Source organism: Lissotriton vulgaris, chromosome 2_1 (genome assembly GCF_964263255.1).
Source record: "Lissotriton vulgaris chromosome 2_1, aLisVul1.2, whole genome shotgun sequence".
NCBI classification, from domain to species: domain Eukaryota; kingdom Metazoa; phylum Chordata; class Amphibia; order Caudata; family Salamandridae; genus Lissotriton; species Lissotriton vulgaris.
Genome location: NC_141687.1, coordinates 2103243587 through 2103259242, shown reverse-complemented (window position 1 = coordinate 2103259242; position 15656 = coordinate 2103243587). Strand labels below are relative to the sequence as shown.

At 46.3% G+C, this 15656-nt stretch overlaps 1 protein-coding gene across 2 annotated transcripts in view; it reads left to right on the top strand.

Annotated features, from left to right (window-relative positions):
• The first annotated feature begins 2478 nt into the window (after positions 1-2478).
• Positions 2479-15656, top strand: part of NEDD4 (NEDD4 E3 ubiquitin protein ligase) — a 1992497-nt gene continuing 1979319 nt past the window's right edge. The window contains exon 1 of one of the 2 annotated variants that reach the window (XM_086958341.1): positions 2479-2701. In XM_086958341.1, coding sequence (XP_086814467.1) covers positions 2657-2701 — 45 coding nt within the window. In that variant the 5' untranslated portion in view covers positions 2479-2656. The remainder of the gene's footprint in view (positions 2702-15656) is intronic. The other variant, XM_086958342.1, reaches the window with a different exon arrangement.

The following is a 15656-nucleotide window of genomic DNA, read 5'->3' as shown; positions in this document are numbered from 1 at the left end:
GTCCAGTGCCAGGGAGCCGACAAGATCTTGAGACCGTTAAGGCCAGCCTTGGGCACGTTTGAGCAACCTCAAAATCCATGGGAAGACATAGCGGTGGACATATTAGGCCCTGTGCTTGACGCCAGAGGAGTGGCTAAATACCTGTGTGTCATTGTAGACAAATATTCAAAATGGCTGGAGGTAGATGCGCAGGAAGTCATGGACTCCGACACCGTGCTGAAATTTCTCACGTCAGTGTTTCTCCGTGAAGGAATACCCAGAACTATCTTAAGCGATAATGGGCCCCAGTTCACTTCGGAGAAATGGACAAAGTACATGGCGAGAAATGGAATCAAGTATAAGCACACAGCAGTATACCATCCCGCGTGCAATGGACAAGTGGAACGGTTTAACCGTGTCCTGATGGGTCCATACAAGCCGCAATAATGCAAGGTAAAGATTGGGAAACAGAAATTCAGAGCATGTTGTGGGCCTATAGGATCACTCCGACAGGGCTAGGATAGAGCCCCTTCCCGATCTTGAGGGGCAGACTCCCCTTTACCAAGGACAATGTGGTATGGAGACAAAAAACAGTAATGAGCAAGTGGTCGCCCGTTGTAGTACAGCACAACCTGGAAAGAGCACAAAGAGCGTATACTGAGCACTTCAACAGGAGGCACAACACCAGGACCACTGATTTGGAAAAAGGGGAGTGGGTCAGAGTCAGACTTGCAATGCTCAAAAGAAAAGGCGAAAGCAAATACAGCAAACCCCTGCAGGTGGAAGAAGTGCGAGGAAAAGCGGCGTTACTCAGTGATGGCAGGGTGTGGTCCCAAGACCGCATGGCGAAAATCAACCGGATCATGCAGTGGCCCGCCAGCAAGGAAGAAGAGACTGAGGACCTGAGTCAAGCCGACGAGGTAGAAGAGATGGCTGCAGGGGGGGAGAGCCAGGAGGAAGGACAAGTCCAAATAGAAAATGAAAGGCATGAGGAAGTCAATGCAGGAGGAAGGGCGGCCGTTAACAAAACAGCTGCAAATGACAAGGAAGCTGAAACACCGAGGAGAGCAAGGAGTCCTGCGGGTGAAAGAACCAGGGCAGAGTCCACTCCGGTAAGACGCACCCGTGCAGGGAGGGCTGTGATCCGGCCCTCTCGATTCAAAGACTATGAAGTTAATGACTGTTGAAGTTGGGACTTGGAAGATGTCTTGTTTGTGGAAAAAAGGGAGATATGTAGTGTTGCGCTCTAGCTTCGGACGCGCCAGCGTGATGACGCGGTGCGCCGGAGCCAGAGCGGGACACTCACGCATGCGCAGCTCGGCATGAGAATGCGCGCGAAGCAACGCCCGATTCATTAAGCGACCGGAGCTTGCCCCATGTAGACGCTCGGCGCTCTTTAGTGATAGCAATTCTAATCTTTAATAAAGCAAACCTGTTCCTGCACTCTATGCCTCTCTGTCATCATTGTGGGGACAAAGGACATCATTACACCTGGTTACACAAAAGAACAGTGTGTCCCCGCGCATCAACAGACGGCTCTCCTTCTACTTCCCCAACCGCCAGCTATGCTCCGCCGATCTCTCACTCGTCACCGTCCCGCGCATCCGAATAACAACCACTGGTGGAAGATCCTTCTCCCACCTCGCCGCCAAGACATGGAACTCCCTCCCACTGAGCCTACGACAGACCCAAGACCTGCTGACCTTCAGGAGGATGCTCAAGACCTGGCTGTACGTTCAGTAGCGCCCCCCTCCCCCGCGCCTTGAGACCCCCGCGGGTATGTAGTGCGCTTTACAAATGATTGATTGATTGATTGTGGGGGTCCCGGTTTGCCTCCATCCGAAACACCTAGCTTATCCATCACATCATACCACTATTTGCCTATTGATTTATTAAAAATATGTTCTTTTCTACATTCTTTTTCTAAAGCTATTTAATTAAATGCTTTCGAACTTGAGGAGAGTATGGTCATTTATGTGAGGTGTGTTATGTAATGTCACGCAATGTCCATAATTCAGTGGGGCTTTAGCTATAAGGAAAGTGGAAGTTTCCTAACCGTTAGTGGCTTAATGTGTTCTTCTACTGCGTAACATAAACTAGTTTAACACGCCTGCCCAGGAAACTACTTAATAAGAATTAAGTTTCTCGTCCTGTCGTGGTTTAAATTCCTTTCCCAAGGCAACCTGCCGCTCCCTAAAGACTAGAGCGTGAAGTGAATATCTTTATGGCCACATCGGCAGCCACGTTAGGTATCTTTTTCATACATGCCCAACCCACAGAAGGGGTTACTCGCATCTAAATGTGATCGCAACTCGAACACAGCTGAGTGTGAGTAAAACACTTATTGTGCATTGAAACTGTATGATGTTTATGTATGTAAACGTAGGAAGTGAAGTGTTCGCTGCAGTCAGAACAGAAACTAAGCCGCTGGTGGAGTTTGAAAGGGCGGGGGCACTCGATAGGTAAAGGATGGACAAGAGGCGGGGCCGAAGCCAAAGTGTAGCCAGTCAGGAGGTGCGTCTAGAGAAGGAGGCGGGCTGGGATTCGTGGGGACTTCGGGTGCCGTCGTTTGCCTGACATCTCCTTCGGGCTTGTGTCTTTTACCGTGCTGAACTGTTGGGTATGTCAGTGGGTGGGTCCCGGGGTCAGGACTAGGTCTCGTGGGAGGCCAGGAGCCATGGCCGTCTCTCCTGTGGAATTATTCGGTCTACCGGCGTATGAGGTAATGTCTTATTCTAAGTGCGCAGCGCCTGTAGGGGAGGCTGGGGTGTGAGGAGCTCTGAGGAATGTATGTCAGGAGACCGGGATTTGTTGAGGGGCGGTGGGAGTTGGGATGTCTAAAGATGTCTAGTAGGTGTGGATTCCTAGAAGGCTGTCACTTCCTAGAAGGCTGTTGCTTCAAAAGCGCAGCTCCACCAAACCAACTATTGGCAGTAGCGATGGCATAGAGAGGACGAGAGTTACAGCCTCTGAAATAGCACATGCGTAACCTATAATCTCTGTTAAATTTGAATTTACTTGTCCGAAGTTCAGCCACCCTCCCGACCCTGTTTCATTGAAGTTTCACTTTTCTTTCCCGAGACTTTCTGTACTTTATCTCAATCTGTATCATCAAAGCAGCATTAGGTTGAATGTTGTGCCTCTTATTGCCTGGGAATTTATATCTGGATGGGCCAAGGGTGCGTTCGGATGGGCCAATATGCCCCTAATTTTTGACAATTCTGGAGGTAGCCTACAACGCTGGATTTACTTTCTATTTTCTTTCTAACTGTCATGCAGAGCATGTGGAGAGTAAGAGTAAAAGCTGATGTCTAAACGCGTCAGGCTCAATCCTCATAATTTCCAGCAGGCCTGGCTTTAATAAAAGCACCTGGATACCAATAGTAGTTCAAGTTTAAGGAGGTCCCTGTAATCCAGTGGTAGAAGTGGGCAGGGACTGAAGGGCACGGCGTGCCCTTACTTCTAAAAAAATTGTTCAGTCCGTTCCCCTACTTCTTGCTTTCAAAAAAGCGTCCCGGGACGGCAAGAATAGTCCAACTTTAAAACGATAACTTTTTTCATTCCGCTTCCAGGGGCTGCTCGCACTTCTCTTTTGCACTCCAGAGGCTGCAGCAGCCCCCGCCCCCCCCCCCCCCCCCCCCCCCTGAGCTCTCACAGACCTGAGGGCAGGCCCATTGTCATTCCGATTGAGGCTGATTATCCCCTTTCGAATGACAATGCGGCCCCCTCTGCCTTTAGCATATGAAGTGACCATGAGATCAGAGTTGGTGATTAGAGAGGAGCTTTCCCCAAGCAGAGTACTGTGGGCAACTTGACACCTTTGTCAATGTTATACACGGAGTGAAGTGAACTGGCCAGGAGCAGTGACCACAGTGACCGGACAGAAGAGGCAACAGGAAAGGAGAGGTACTGGGGCAGGAGAGGTGACCGGACAGGAGAAGTGACGAGGCAGGAGAAGTGACGGGGCAGGAGAAGTGACGGGGCAGGAGAAGTGACGGGGCAGGAGAGGTGGCGGGGCAGGAGAGGTGGCGGGGCAGGAGAGGTGGCGGGGCAGGAGAGGTGGCGGGGCAGGAGAGGTGGCGGGGCAGGAGAGGTGACATGGCAGGAGAGGTGACATGGCAGGAGAGGTGACTGGGCATGATAGATGACAGGGCAGGAGAGGTGACGGGGCATGAGCTAGAGCAGTAACCGGGCGTGAGCGTTGAAAGGACAGGAGCAGAGAACGGGACAGGAGCAGTGAACGGGACAGGAGCAGTGAACGGGGCAGGAGCAGTGAACGGGGCAGGAGCAGTGAACGGGGCAGGAGCAGTGAACGGGGCAGGAGCAGTGAACGGGGCAGGAGCAGTGAACGGGGCAGGAGCAGTGACGGGACAGGAGAGGAGACGTGGAAGGAGAGGTGACGGGGCAGGAGAGGTGACGGGGCAGGAGAGTTGACGGGCATGAGCTAGAGAAGTAACCGGGCGTGAGTAGTGAAAGGACAGGAGAGGTGAAAGGACAGGAGAGGTGAAAGGACAGGAGAGGTGAAAGGACAGGAGCAGTGAACGGGGCTGGAGCAGTGAACGGGGCAGGAGCAGTGAACAGGGCATGAGCAGTGATGGGGCAGGATAGGCGACAGGGCAGGAGAGGAGACGTGGAAGGAGAGGCAACAGGGCAGGAGAGGCGACTGGGCAGGGGAGGTGACGCAGCATGAGCTAGAGCAGTAACCGGGCGTGAGCGGTGAAAGGACATGAGCGGTGAAAGGACATGAGCGGTGAAAGGACATGAGCGGTGAAAGGACATGAGCGGTGAAAGGACATGAGCGGTGAAAGGGCAGGAGCAGTGAACGGGGCAGGAGCAGTGAACGGGGCAGGAGCACTGATGGGGCAGGAGAGGAGACTGGGCATGATAGATGACGGGGCAGGAGAGGTGACGGGGCATGAGCTAGAGCAGTAACCAGGCGTGAGCGGTTAAAGGACCGGAGCGGTGAACGGGGCAGGAGCGGTGAACAGGACAGGAGCAGTGAACAGGACAGGAGCAGTGAACAGGACAGGAGCAGTGAACAGGACAGGAGCAGTGAACAGGACAGGAGCAGTGAACAGGACAGGAGCACTGATGGGGCCGGGGAGGTGACGGGGCAGGGGAGGTGACGGGGCAGGAGAGGTGACAGGGCATGAGCTAGAGCAGTAACCGGGCATGAGCGGTGAACGGGGCATGAGCGGTGAACGGGGCAGGAGCGGTGAACGGGGCAGGAGCGGTGAACGGGGCAGGAGCGGTGAACGGGGCAGGAGCGGTGAACGGGGCAGGAGCGGTGAACAGGGCAGGAGCGGTGAACGGGGCAGGAGCGGTGAACGGGGCAGGAGCGGTGAACGGGGCAGGAGAAGTGACGGGCCAGTAGAAGTGACAGGCCAGTAGAAGTGACGGGCCAGGAGAATTGACGAAGCAGGAGTGTTGATCGAGTAGGAGTACTGACTGGACAGGAGCAGTGAAAGGGCAGGAGCAGGCGTTTCCCAGGGCGACTGGAAGGGTAGGAGGCCAGTTTAGTTTGGGGGGACCGGTTTTGTACAAGTGCAGGAGTTTTAAAAACACTGCAAAAATCTTTGTATATTCAGCAGGTTTCGGTCAACAATACAAGTGCCAAGATAACTTTGGTGATCAATGTACCTGCTGGAGAGAGATGGGAGCATAGTTTGTCTAGTGGCTGTTTTAAAAGTTAACAAAGTCCCAAGTCGTTGGACAAAAGGGATTGCGTCCTATTTTAGTGTTGGTGATATGGGTGCAATATTATAAAATAATTTATGTCAAAAATGGGCATATCGTGAATTCCGCGGGAAAGGCAAAAACACAATATTATGTAATTAGTTGTCCATACACAGTAGTTACGCACTATAGTATCTGGGATGATTATGGGTAATGACAGTTTCTATACAGTTACTTAAAACATTTTCCACAAAAATTACGAATTTAATTAAGACTTATCACCACAACTGTTTGGTAACATTATTAAATTTAATTACACTTTATCAATACACAATTTATGTTAAAAACATCATTTAAAATATTTTGTCGTAGACATGTTAATCATAATAGTTTTTTATAAAATACATGTAAAAGAAAAGAATCAAAGGTCGACGCGGCGTTTCGGCTTTCTTATGTACACCTTCCTCAGGACTGATTCTAGACAATTAAAAACACAAAGTTACCAAACAATATTGATTGGATACAACCTTTTGCATCTGTATGCAAACAATATTGATTGGATACAATCTTTTGCATCTGTATGTTAACACATTTCATTTACCCGATTTAGTTAATCTGCTGTTTTACATCTTGGTACACAAAATTGCTAATTTTTGTGTACCAAGATGTAAAACAGCAGATTAACTAAATCGGGTAAATGAAATGTGTTAACATACAGATGCAAAAGATTGTATCCAATCAATATTGTTTGGTAACTTTGTGTTTTTAAGTTCAAAAGAATTTTATTTGATAGTCATAAGAAGAGAAAATCAGGTGTCAAAACAAAATACAATGGAATACAAAGTTAAAGACTCTTAAGCAAAAAAAATGTGTTTTTAATTGTCTAGAATCAGTCCTGAGGAAGGTGTACATAAGAAAGCCGAAACGCCGCGTCGACCTTTGATTCTTTTCTTTTACATGTATTTTATAAAAAACTATTATGATTAACATGTCTACGACAAAATGTTTTAAATGATGTTTTTAACATAAATTGTGTATTGATAAAGTGTATTAAAATTTAATAATGTTACCAAACAGTTGTGGTGATAAGTCTTAATTAGATTCGTTATTTTTGTGGAAAATGTTTTAAGTAACTGTATAGAAACTGTCATTACCCGTAATCATCCCAGATACTATAGTGCGTAACTACTGTGTATGGACAACTAATTACATAATATTGTGTTTTTGCCTTTCCCGCGGAGTTCACGATATGCCCATTTTTGACATAAATTATTTTATAATATTGCACCCATATCACCAACACTAAAATAGGACGCAATCCCTTTTGTCCAACGACTTGGGACTTTGTTAACTTTTAATTCTGGTTTTCCCCACGGTCCTGTATAACTCTGTGTGGGGTCCTCCTTATTTTTCCCAAATAGTGGCTGTTTTACTCATCTAAGGTAGTGCAGTGGGGTGATATGCCTGCTGCAAAGAAGATGTACCATGCATATCAAAGAGCAATATGTTATGTGCATAGTTCAGTGGGTTCTGCTTTGTGTACACTTCCCGAATGAAAGGACACTTGAATACATACGGCCTGGCAGTTCTGGCTGGACCTTTCACATTGGGCGCAGGATCAAGACTGATTTGCATATGGCTGGGTCCAAACTGGCATGGCATGGTGAGCAAAAACAATGGATTTAAGCCCAGATCTCTGAACTGGGGTGAATGTATGACATTGTTCTGCATTCTGTCCATCAATTGTTCTTTTTGCATTTGTCACCCGAGTGGGACAGGTATGCTCAGACATAAGTCTTGTGCTCTCCATGCCACTGGAATCAAGCTATCCTGGCTGATGAGGGCTAAAAGCCCGAAACCGGTCCTAGGATGCTTGGTTCCAGTCCAGGGAGCACCAGGCCTGGCAGTTCGGGCTGGACTGTTCTCATTGGGTGCAGGATAAAGACTGATTTGCATATGGCTGGGTCCAAACTGGATGGCATGGTGAGCAAAGAAACAATGGATTTAGGCCCAGAACTCTGCGCTGGGGTGAATGTATGATATTGTTCTGCATTGTGCCCACCAGTTGTTCTTTTTGCTATATTATGATTGAGCAGCTAGCTGGCTGACATGAATTTGAAGGAGCCATAGTGGGTTTCCGTGAGTCTAGATTCTTCTGAAGATTCCCTTTCTCTTCTGAGCCCTGCTTAACACATGTGTATAGGAGGAGCCCTGCATTTATGACCTCAATGTTTGAGACAAAAAATAATCCTGGATTTCTGAACAATGAGAGTAAAAGGTAACATGTTGTTCCTGCTTATATTTCACATGCTTTACATAAACCTGTATTCCCTATGAGTGTTTGCTTTTTCCTGAATTAAAGCTCAAATAAACATATCCATTCTTTTAATTAAATAACGTTATAAGCTGTAACTGGTCAGTGAAATGCTAGACGTTCTAAAAATTGGTATGTTTTGCTATTTCTAGCCACACCCCTGACTCCGCCCACTGATCCAATCTTCGGTTTTTCCCGCCCCCTGATTCTCCACCCACAGTTCCCCTACTTTTATTTTCCCACTTCGACCACTGCTGTAATCACAGTCAAGCCTTTGCTTCTTTGCACAAGGAAGACTGGCTATTTGCTCAAAACGAATTTCTTTGCAATCTGTGATCTCTGTAACTGTTTATTTTCAAGTTATTCTTTTGCTTTATTTGATGAAGTTTAAAAAAGAACACATTTGGAACCAAAGAGAGCAGTATTCTTGATACCTGGCAGATGTTTTCATGCCTGGCAAATGTAAACTGGTAATTGCAGCTAAAGAGTTAACCTTCTGGGGTGCAACAGCCTGCTTTGTGTGCCTTGGGTACTATAGTTTCTATAATACTGATAGCACATGCATGTTGAGACAGCACTATCTTCAGAGCGCATTCCCTCATTTTCATGGGATCATGGCCCCGCCCCGTGGTAATAAGGAAATGACGTTGCCTCTGCGCCCGCCCCACATCAAGGATGCAGGTGCATTGATAAAAGACTCTTAGGAGGCGCACTGACAATATGCTGCAAAAAGGTGGTAAGCCAGCCTGCTATAGGGTGCCAGTGCTACAGCGGGACTCCAAAACATATTTTAAATCACCATGACCATTTCTCTAATACCTCAGAAACACGCATAACATTCAACAGTGGGGCCCATTGCACTGCATATTTACTTTGCCAAATCTCTGAGCTGAATTACATGAACAATCAACCCAGGAGTCTCACTATAACATTGGCGGAGTGTCTAAACCTATTTAACTATTTAATATTTTACACCTGCAGTTTAGAACGTTTTACCATGGTTTCTTTAATCACCATTTTCTTCAGACACACCACCGTAATGGCAATGGATCTGCTAGAACGAAAATTAGGCGTAGGAAGAATTAAAGACCAGCTTTTAGCTTCTTCATTTATCTAATTTTTATTCAAAGCAAACTTTAGTATGTCTGACATTTAGGCAGTTATTTATTTCTTTATTCAATAAGAATCTTTAACTTTTATTTTCAAAAATGATCATTTATTTTAAAGCTCAGAAATAAACATTTATTTTAAAGTTCAGTAAAGTTTAGCAAAGAACAGATAGTTCCAAATTCATTCTCTCCTAACATCTCTAGCTAACACCCTCATCTTATCCTAACAGACCTGCAAAGAAAAATAATCAGTCAGAAAACAAAGTTCTTACATCCAAGAAATCGATCTTCAGTCCGGCAGCATCTCCAGAGGAAATCGAAAGAGCGACCCCTCCTAAGCAAAATCAGGGGTTTTTATACACTAAATCCCTAACTTAATCTATCTAAAAAGTAACTAACATTACCAATTTGAGTTCTGATTGGACAATTTTGGGGTAGATGAGCGCTTCCTCATCATTACAGCATGTTTTTCATGGTGATTCAGCAAAAAATAAAGGTTCTTTGTTTAGGACAGTTAGTGGCCTAGGCGCTTCCTTGCATTCGAAACATACGCTAACTTTCCCAGGGTCTGGGCATTACATCGCCCATAATTGGCACCCATCCTAGGTTCCGGGATAAGGTGGCCTTGAACTTCCCAAGAAAGCACAGTCGTCTCACTCGCGCTGGCAGAAATGTTAGATGCACATGCGTAGACCAATACTCGCTTGTAGTGACTCAAAGCGGCCATTTTCAGAGTAGGCCTCACAGGCCACATTTTGGAACTATCATAGAAACAAACACAAATTCATGTTAATTATAGTAATTAAACTCTTCTGTTTACCTGCCACCATTCTAATATTTCCCTATTAGTTGTTACCTAGCGAATAAGCCACATAAATGCATTTTATACTTACATATCCAGCGACCTTTTAGCACAAAACGTTTACAATAAGCACATTTAAATTGCATTTGTTTATAATTAAGCTGCGCATTAATTTACATCACAATGACAACATGTATTAATTAATGATTTCATTCCATACAAGCAAGGTTAATTTCCCCATTTGTTTTTCGTGTATGCAAATTACTCTAAGGTTGATTATTCAAGCAAATCACACCATTAGTAAATGTTAACGTTATGGAACATTGATTTCACGAGGGGTACACAAAATTTTGCATTCACCACCTCGCTCCATCACCAGAGGGCTACCATGGACCCATACAGGCTGGTACAGTCACTACCTTCAATTCAAATATCTATACTACTATAATAAAGGAAGAACTTTCAGCCTTTGAGGCAGGTAAACTCGGGAACCACAGCGCCAATCCACACACCCGATACACCGTTGGAATCGTCAGGGTGTGTAGATGGTTATAGGCTATATAATTTTTTTTAAAAAACGCTATTTAAAAATTTTACAGTAAAAAAGAAAAGTAGTCCCTCCGAAGTAGCGCCGGCCGCGACGTGCGTGCTCACGTCGGGAGCGCGAGGAGCAGCAGGGTCCAGGAGCGCGACGATGAGCGGCGGACATGGCCCGGGGGAGGAGCGGTGACGTGAGGAGCAGCGGACAGGCCAGCAGCGGTGCGAGCAGTGGACAGGCTGGAGTAGCGGCGGCTGAGGTAAGGGAGCGGCAGACATGGCGCGGGGGAGTGTGGTAAATAAAATTTACCTATGCGGAATTTCTATGCGGTAAAGTTCAATAAGAATAACTCAATCAAAAATGAGAGGCAGAGTCCGTGGCATCTGAGTTTATAAGGGTTTTATTCCTTAAAAAGGAATTGGTTCGAACCAGGTATCATGTTCCATCACCACGAAGGTTCAGGAAGGGAATAGACAATGCTTTATTAACAGAATACAATATATATAGTAAATGCATTTAATGGTGATGGATACAGAAGGCGTAACAGCTGAGAGAAAAGAGATAAGAACATATGTACGTAACAGAAGGCGTGCACGAGGGCGTACACGGAGGTGTGTGCTAGAAACGTCACATAAAGGTGTCACAGATGGGTGGATCCATAGACGAATCCTGCAGTGTCAGCAGAAATATGTGACAGAGATGCGCGCGCAGCAGCATGACGTGTGATTGACGTGCAACTGGAGGGTGAAGGGGACTTGACATTTAGCACCATACGGGGAGACAGAAGTCTGGCGTGTCAGAACAACCTAAACCCAAATCATATCTAATATCTTGTGTTTGAGGAACTGTATTATCTAGAAGGAAAGGTCTCTCGGGCAGAGGCTATTCTATACTGACTGCTAGTGCGTGCATATGTGTCTACGTGTCTACGTGAGATGCGAGGGGCCATGGGCCTACAGGAGCAATGAATTACTTGCACGGAGACAGAAAGGCCGGGCCCTTTGCTCTGCAGCTGGGGAGATGTTTTCCTAAATCACTAGACAGGAATGTATTTTCGAGGAGCGGAGCAGATAACTTGAAGGCAAAATACAGTCTTGGCAGGCAAGCAGGCCGAGCCAGGCACCGCTAGCCGCGCAGGGAGTGGGGTAAGGGTCATGGATGCGGATCCAGGCTGCAGCTTTCAGAGACAGAAGGCAGAAAGGGCTCGATGGCAGGAATCAGGGCCTAACTCGCCGGAGCCAGAAAAACGTGAAAGTGCACCATGTAAATACGGTGGCACGGCATACTTAGGAACTGAATATTCGACCCATTCATGGTGGATCTGAAAGAGGACATGTTAACGTTGGACGCAAATGTATTTGCGTCTTCATAGCTGGTTGTGGAGGGAACATACATGTACTTGAAGCACGTACATGGAGCCGTTGGGGTCTACGTTAGGGGACACAATTGACCATAAAAATTCATATTACCTCATTCCCTCCTTGTCCCCTACGAACCCTTCATGATATATCGATCTTCATTAGTCTATCAATTTGTTCATACAACATCATTTGTTCTTCTTTTTTCTGGCGGGATTTTGAACGTGGACTTGAATGGGGAATACATGATGTGGCGCACAAGCCGCAAATCGCTGGCCCACACTATAAACATAAGCAACAACTGAATACTATGAGAAGGGCTATTCCGAGGAAGGATAGGACTTTCCATCCCCAGGCTGATAGCACGCTCCAGAACCAACCGGACCAAGTCCAGGTGCCTGGATTCTGGTGTATCTGACTCGCAATCTTGTGGAGACGGGTTATGGCTCTATATACTGATGGTGCGTTTTCTGGAATGAAAACACAGCAACTCGATCCGATGACTCTACAAGCTCCGCCCCTATCGGCCAAGATGACGTCAAGGACAAGACGATTTTGAAGAACAACAATCCGCATAGCAGACTGCTCCTCTGTTAAGTTGCCTAGGCCGGAAGTAGTTTCATTAACTACTGCTTCGAGGGTTCTGGTTAATTTACGTATCAGTTTACTATTAAAGACAGCACCTAAATAGGGAAAGAAACCTTTATTGAAGTCTGTATACTGTTCCCATGCCGTTTCAGTATAGTCGACAATCGGGAGATCTCTCTGGGGTCTAGCGTGCACCAGATGGGAGTCCCTATGATAATCAGAAGGGGCTAGGAAAACAGGTGGCAGAAGGAATGCAATGTAACAAGTACCATCCCAGTCTAGAGGTAAGCGTATATATGCTGTATGACCACAAATGAAATAGGAATGACGGGAAGCTTTAAATGTTGACTTGCCTTTATCACTGAATTCGATCACAGTAGTACATCTACTATGACCCAGGTGTACTGAACCATTCTTTCTGACACATAATTCACCTTTGACTGGTAATACTGACATTGCGGGCAAGACTGGTTCGGTTTCAGACTGTACATTCAGTATCATGAGGTTAAGTGTAAAATTACCTAATCCATATACTTCGTTTCCTAGATCTGTCCCTGTCCTTTGGGGAAGACCCTCCTTGTCAGGGAAACATACTTTATGCAGAACTGTGTTCAGATTTCCCCATACCCAATTGCCCTGGTAAACTACGGAATCAGAATCTAAAGAGTTCATTAAACTAAACCATGCACCACAGGAACCATTGTGTGTGAACGGGTACGGAAAGAGGGGCAAAACTCCCTTATATTTCTGATAGGGAGGGAGTCGGCCACATATCCAACAATTGGTAGCATTGCTGGTCTGATGGGAATGGTGTAACATACTAATGAATGTATTGTTGCGCAGCGCAAGTCGGTAAGATAACTCGTGCGGGGGCAGTTCACTGAAAGTATGTTCGGCAGTGACATTTGAAGAAGAATGTGCACGTTTGAAAATAGGACAGTACATGTGAAGCAGTATACTTGCAGCAATAATCATAAGACTCAGAAAAAACATAATCAATAATGTCACAATGCAGTGACTACGGAGAGATTTACAATATTCATGTTTCTTGATCTGTTTCTGTCTATCTCTCTCTCTATTGGGGTCTAGTGGATACATGTCAGGAACTTGTCTAACCGATTCACCTAGGGGAGGACTTAAACAATTAAACTGTCTGACTTGCTAGAACTCAACTTCATACGGAATTCCTGGGAAGGAGTTTTCTCTACCAAAGGGAGTTTAGTATCAGTCTCTGGAAGGGGGCAGGGCTGGGAGTCTAGTTTCGGAGGCAGTCCATAATGTCGTTTTACATGACTCGAGTGGAGCCAGCCCTTGCGGCCCTCCACCTTGACCGCGGTCCTTGTTGTTAATAACACGAGCTTCGGCGCCTGCCAACGGGGCTCCAGCGGACTCCTCCTGTCAAAGTTCCTCACGAGAACCAGGTCCCCCGGAACAATCTCGTGGGGCTTCACCTCGGTGTTGTCGGGAAAAGCTGCAGCCACCTGTGAACGACATGATTGTAGTGCAGACATCAAGGAAGCAAGGTAATCTGTCAGCATAGTACAGTCAACATCAGTGATTTTACGAGGCAGAGGCGTCCCCCACATATTCGGTGGCCTACCAAAGACCACCTCATACGGGGATAGCCCTGTTCTTGAATGTGCGATCATTCTCATGTAAAAGAGTGCAACTGGTAAAGCTACTATCCAGTCAACGCCTTTCTCTCTACATATCTTGGCAAGGCGAATTTTCAGGGTCTGATTATGACGTTCCACGAGACCTGCTGCCTCGGGATGTCGGACACAGTGGAATTTCCACTGATAACCTAGCAGGAGTGATACCTGCTTCATAAGCTCGGACGAAAATGGCTGACCGTTATCTGAGTATACGATATGGGGCAAGCCATACCTGGGGAAGAATTCACGAACCAACTGCTTGGCAGTGGTCGGAGCAGTGTAATCTGGGACTGGATATGCTTCTGTCCAACGGGAGAGTGCACATACGAGGACATATTTGAATCCTCGACAACGTTCCATCTGGATATAATCCATCTGGAGGACTTCAAAAGGGTGATCGGGAGGATGAAATCCACCTTGCTCTACGGGAATGCTTTTACCTGGGTTGAACTGACAACAGATCATGCAAGTACGTACTTTCTGTTTGGCTGCTGCTCGTAAATGTTTATTGAACCAAAGGTTTTGAGTACTGTCTAACATGGCTTTTTCTCCTAAATGTGCAGGACTGTGTACTGTATTAATGATAACTTGAACCATAGAGTCGGGGAGAAACCATGTGGTTTTCCCCTTCGTCACCCATCCCTGTTCTGTCTGAATCCCTCCTAGTTCAATCCATTTCTTGATTTCGTCTGGTGTAGCATGTGTCTGTATGTCAATTACATCTAGGGCGGGATCCCTAACTGTCATGCAATGTGTCGGTGTCGGGACTATTGTCTTTGTCAGGTCAGTTGCGTGAGTCTGAGTCTGAACTGTATGCTTGGCTGTTCGGTCTGCCAGGTCGTTACCCTGGGAAATGGTATCTGTGACTTTCGTATGTGCCTTGCACTTCATGATGGATATCGCTGTGGGCAAATGTATTGCGTCTAACAGAGCTTGAATGAGGGGACCGTGCTGGATTTTGCTCCATGAGAGGTCAAGAAACCTCTCTCTCGCCAGAGTACACCGAAGTCGTGTACGACTCCGAAAGCATAACGTGAATCTGTGTATATGTTAACTCTCTTGTTCTTTGCTCGAATACAGGCTTGAGTCAGAGCAATGAGCTCTGTTGCTTGGGCTGACAGAGTGTCAATACAATTCGTTTCTATGACTTCAGTTTCTGTCGTGACTTAATATGCGGCCACTAACTCTCCTGTACTTGTTCTCATACATGAACCATCCACATAAAGTGTCAGGTCTGGATCTGGTAATGCAGTGTCTGTCAAGTCTTGTCTGGGTTTCGTCGTGATGGTAATGACTTCAATACAATCATGTGCCAAAGGGTCTGTCTCACTTAATGGCAGAAGTGTAGCAGGGTTTAATGTATTGCAACGTCTGATTTCTATGTGTGGCTGAAATAATGTCAATTCATAACCTGTCAATCGTGCTATAGTCAAGTGCTGGGTCTGTGTTCGGTTTAAAAGGACTTTCACGGAATGTGGAACTTGTACTGTCAATTGGTGTCCTAACACTATGGAATCACTTTGTCTGATTGCTAGAGCTGTTGCTGCAACTGATTTCAAGCACGCAGGCAAAGCCTGGGCTACTGGGTCTAATGTACTAGAAAAATAAGCACACGGTTTGTGTGAACCTGCTTGATC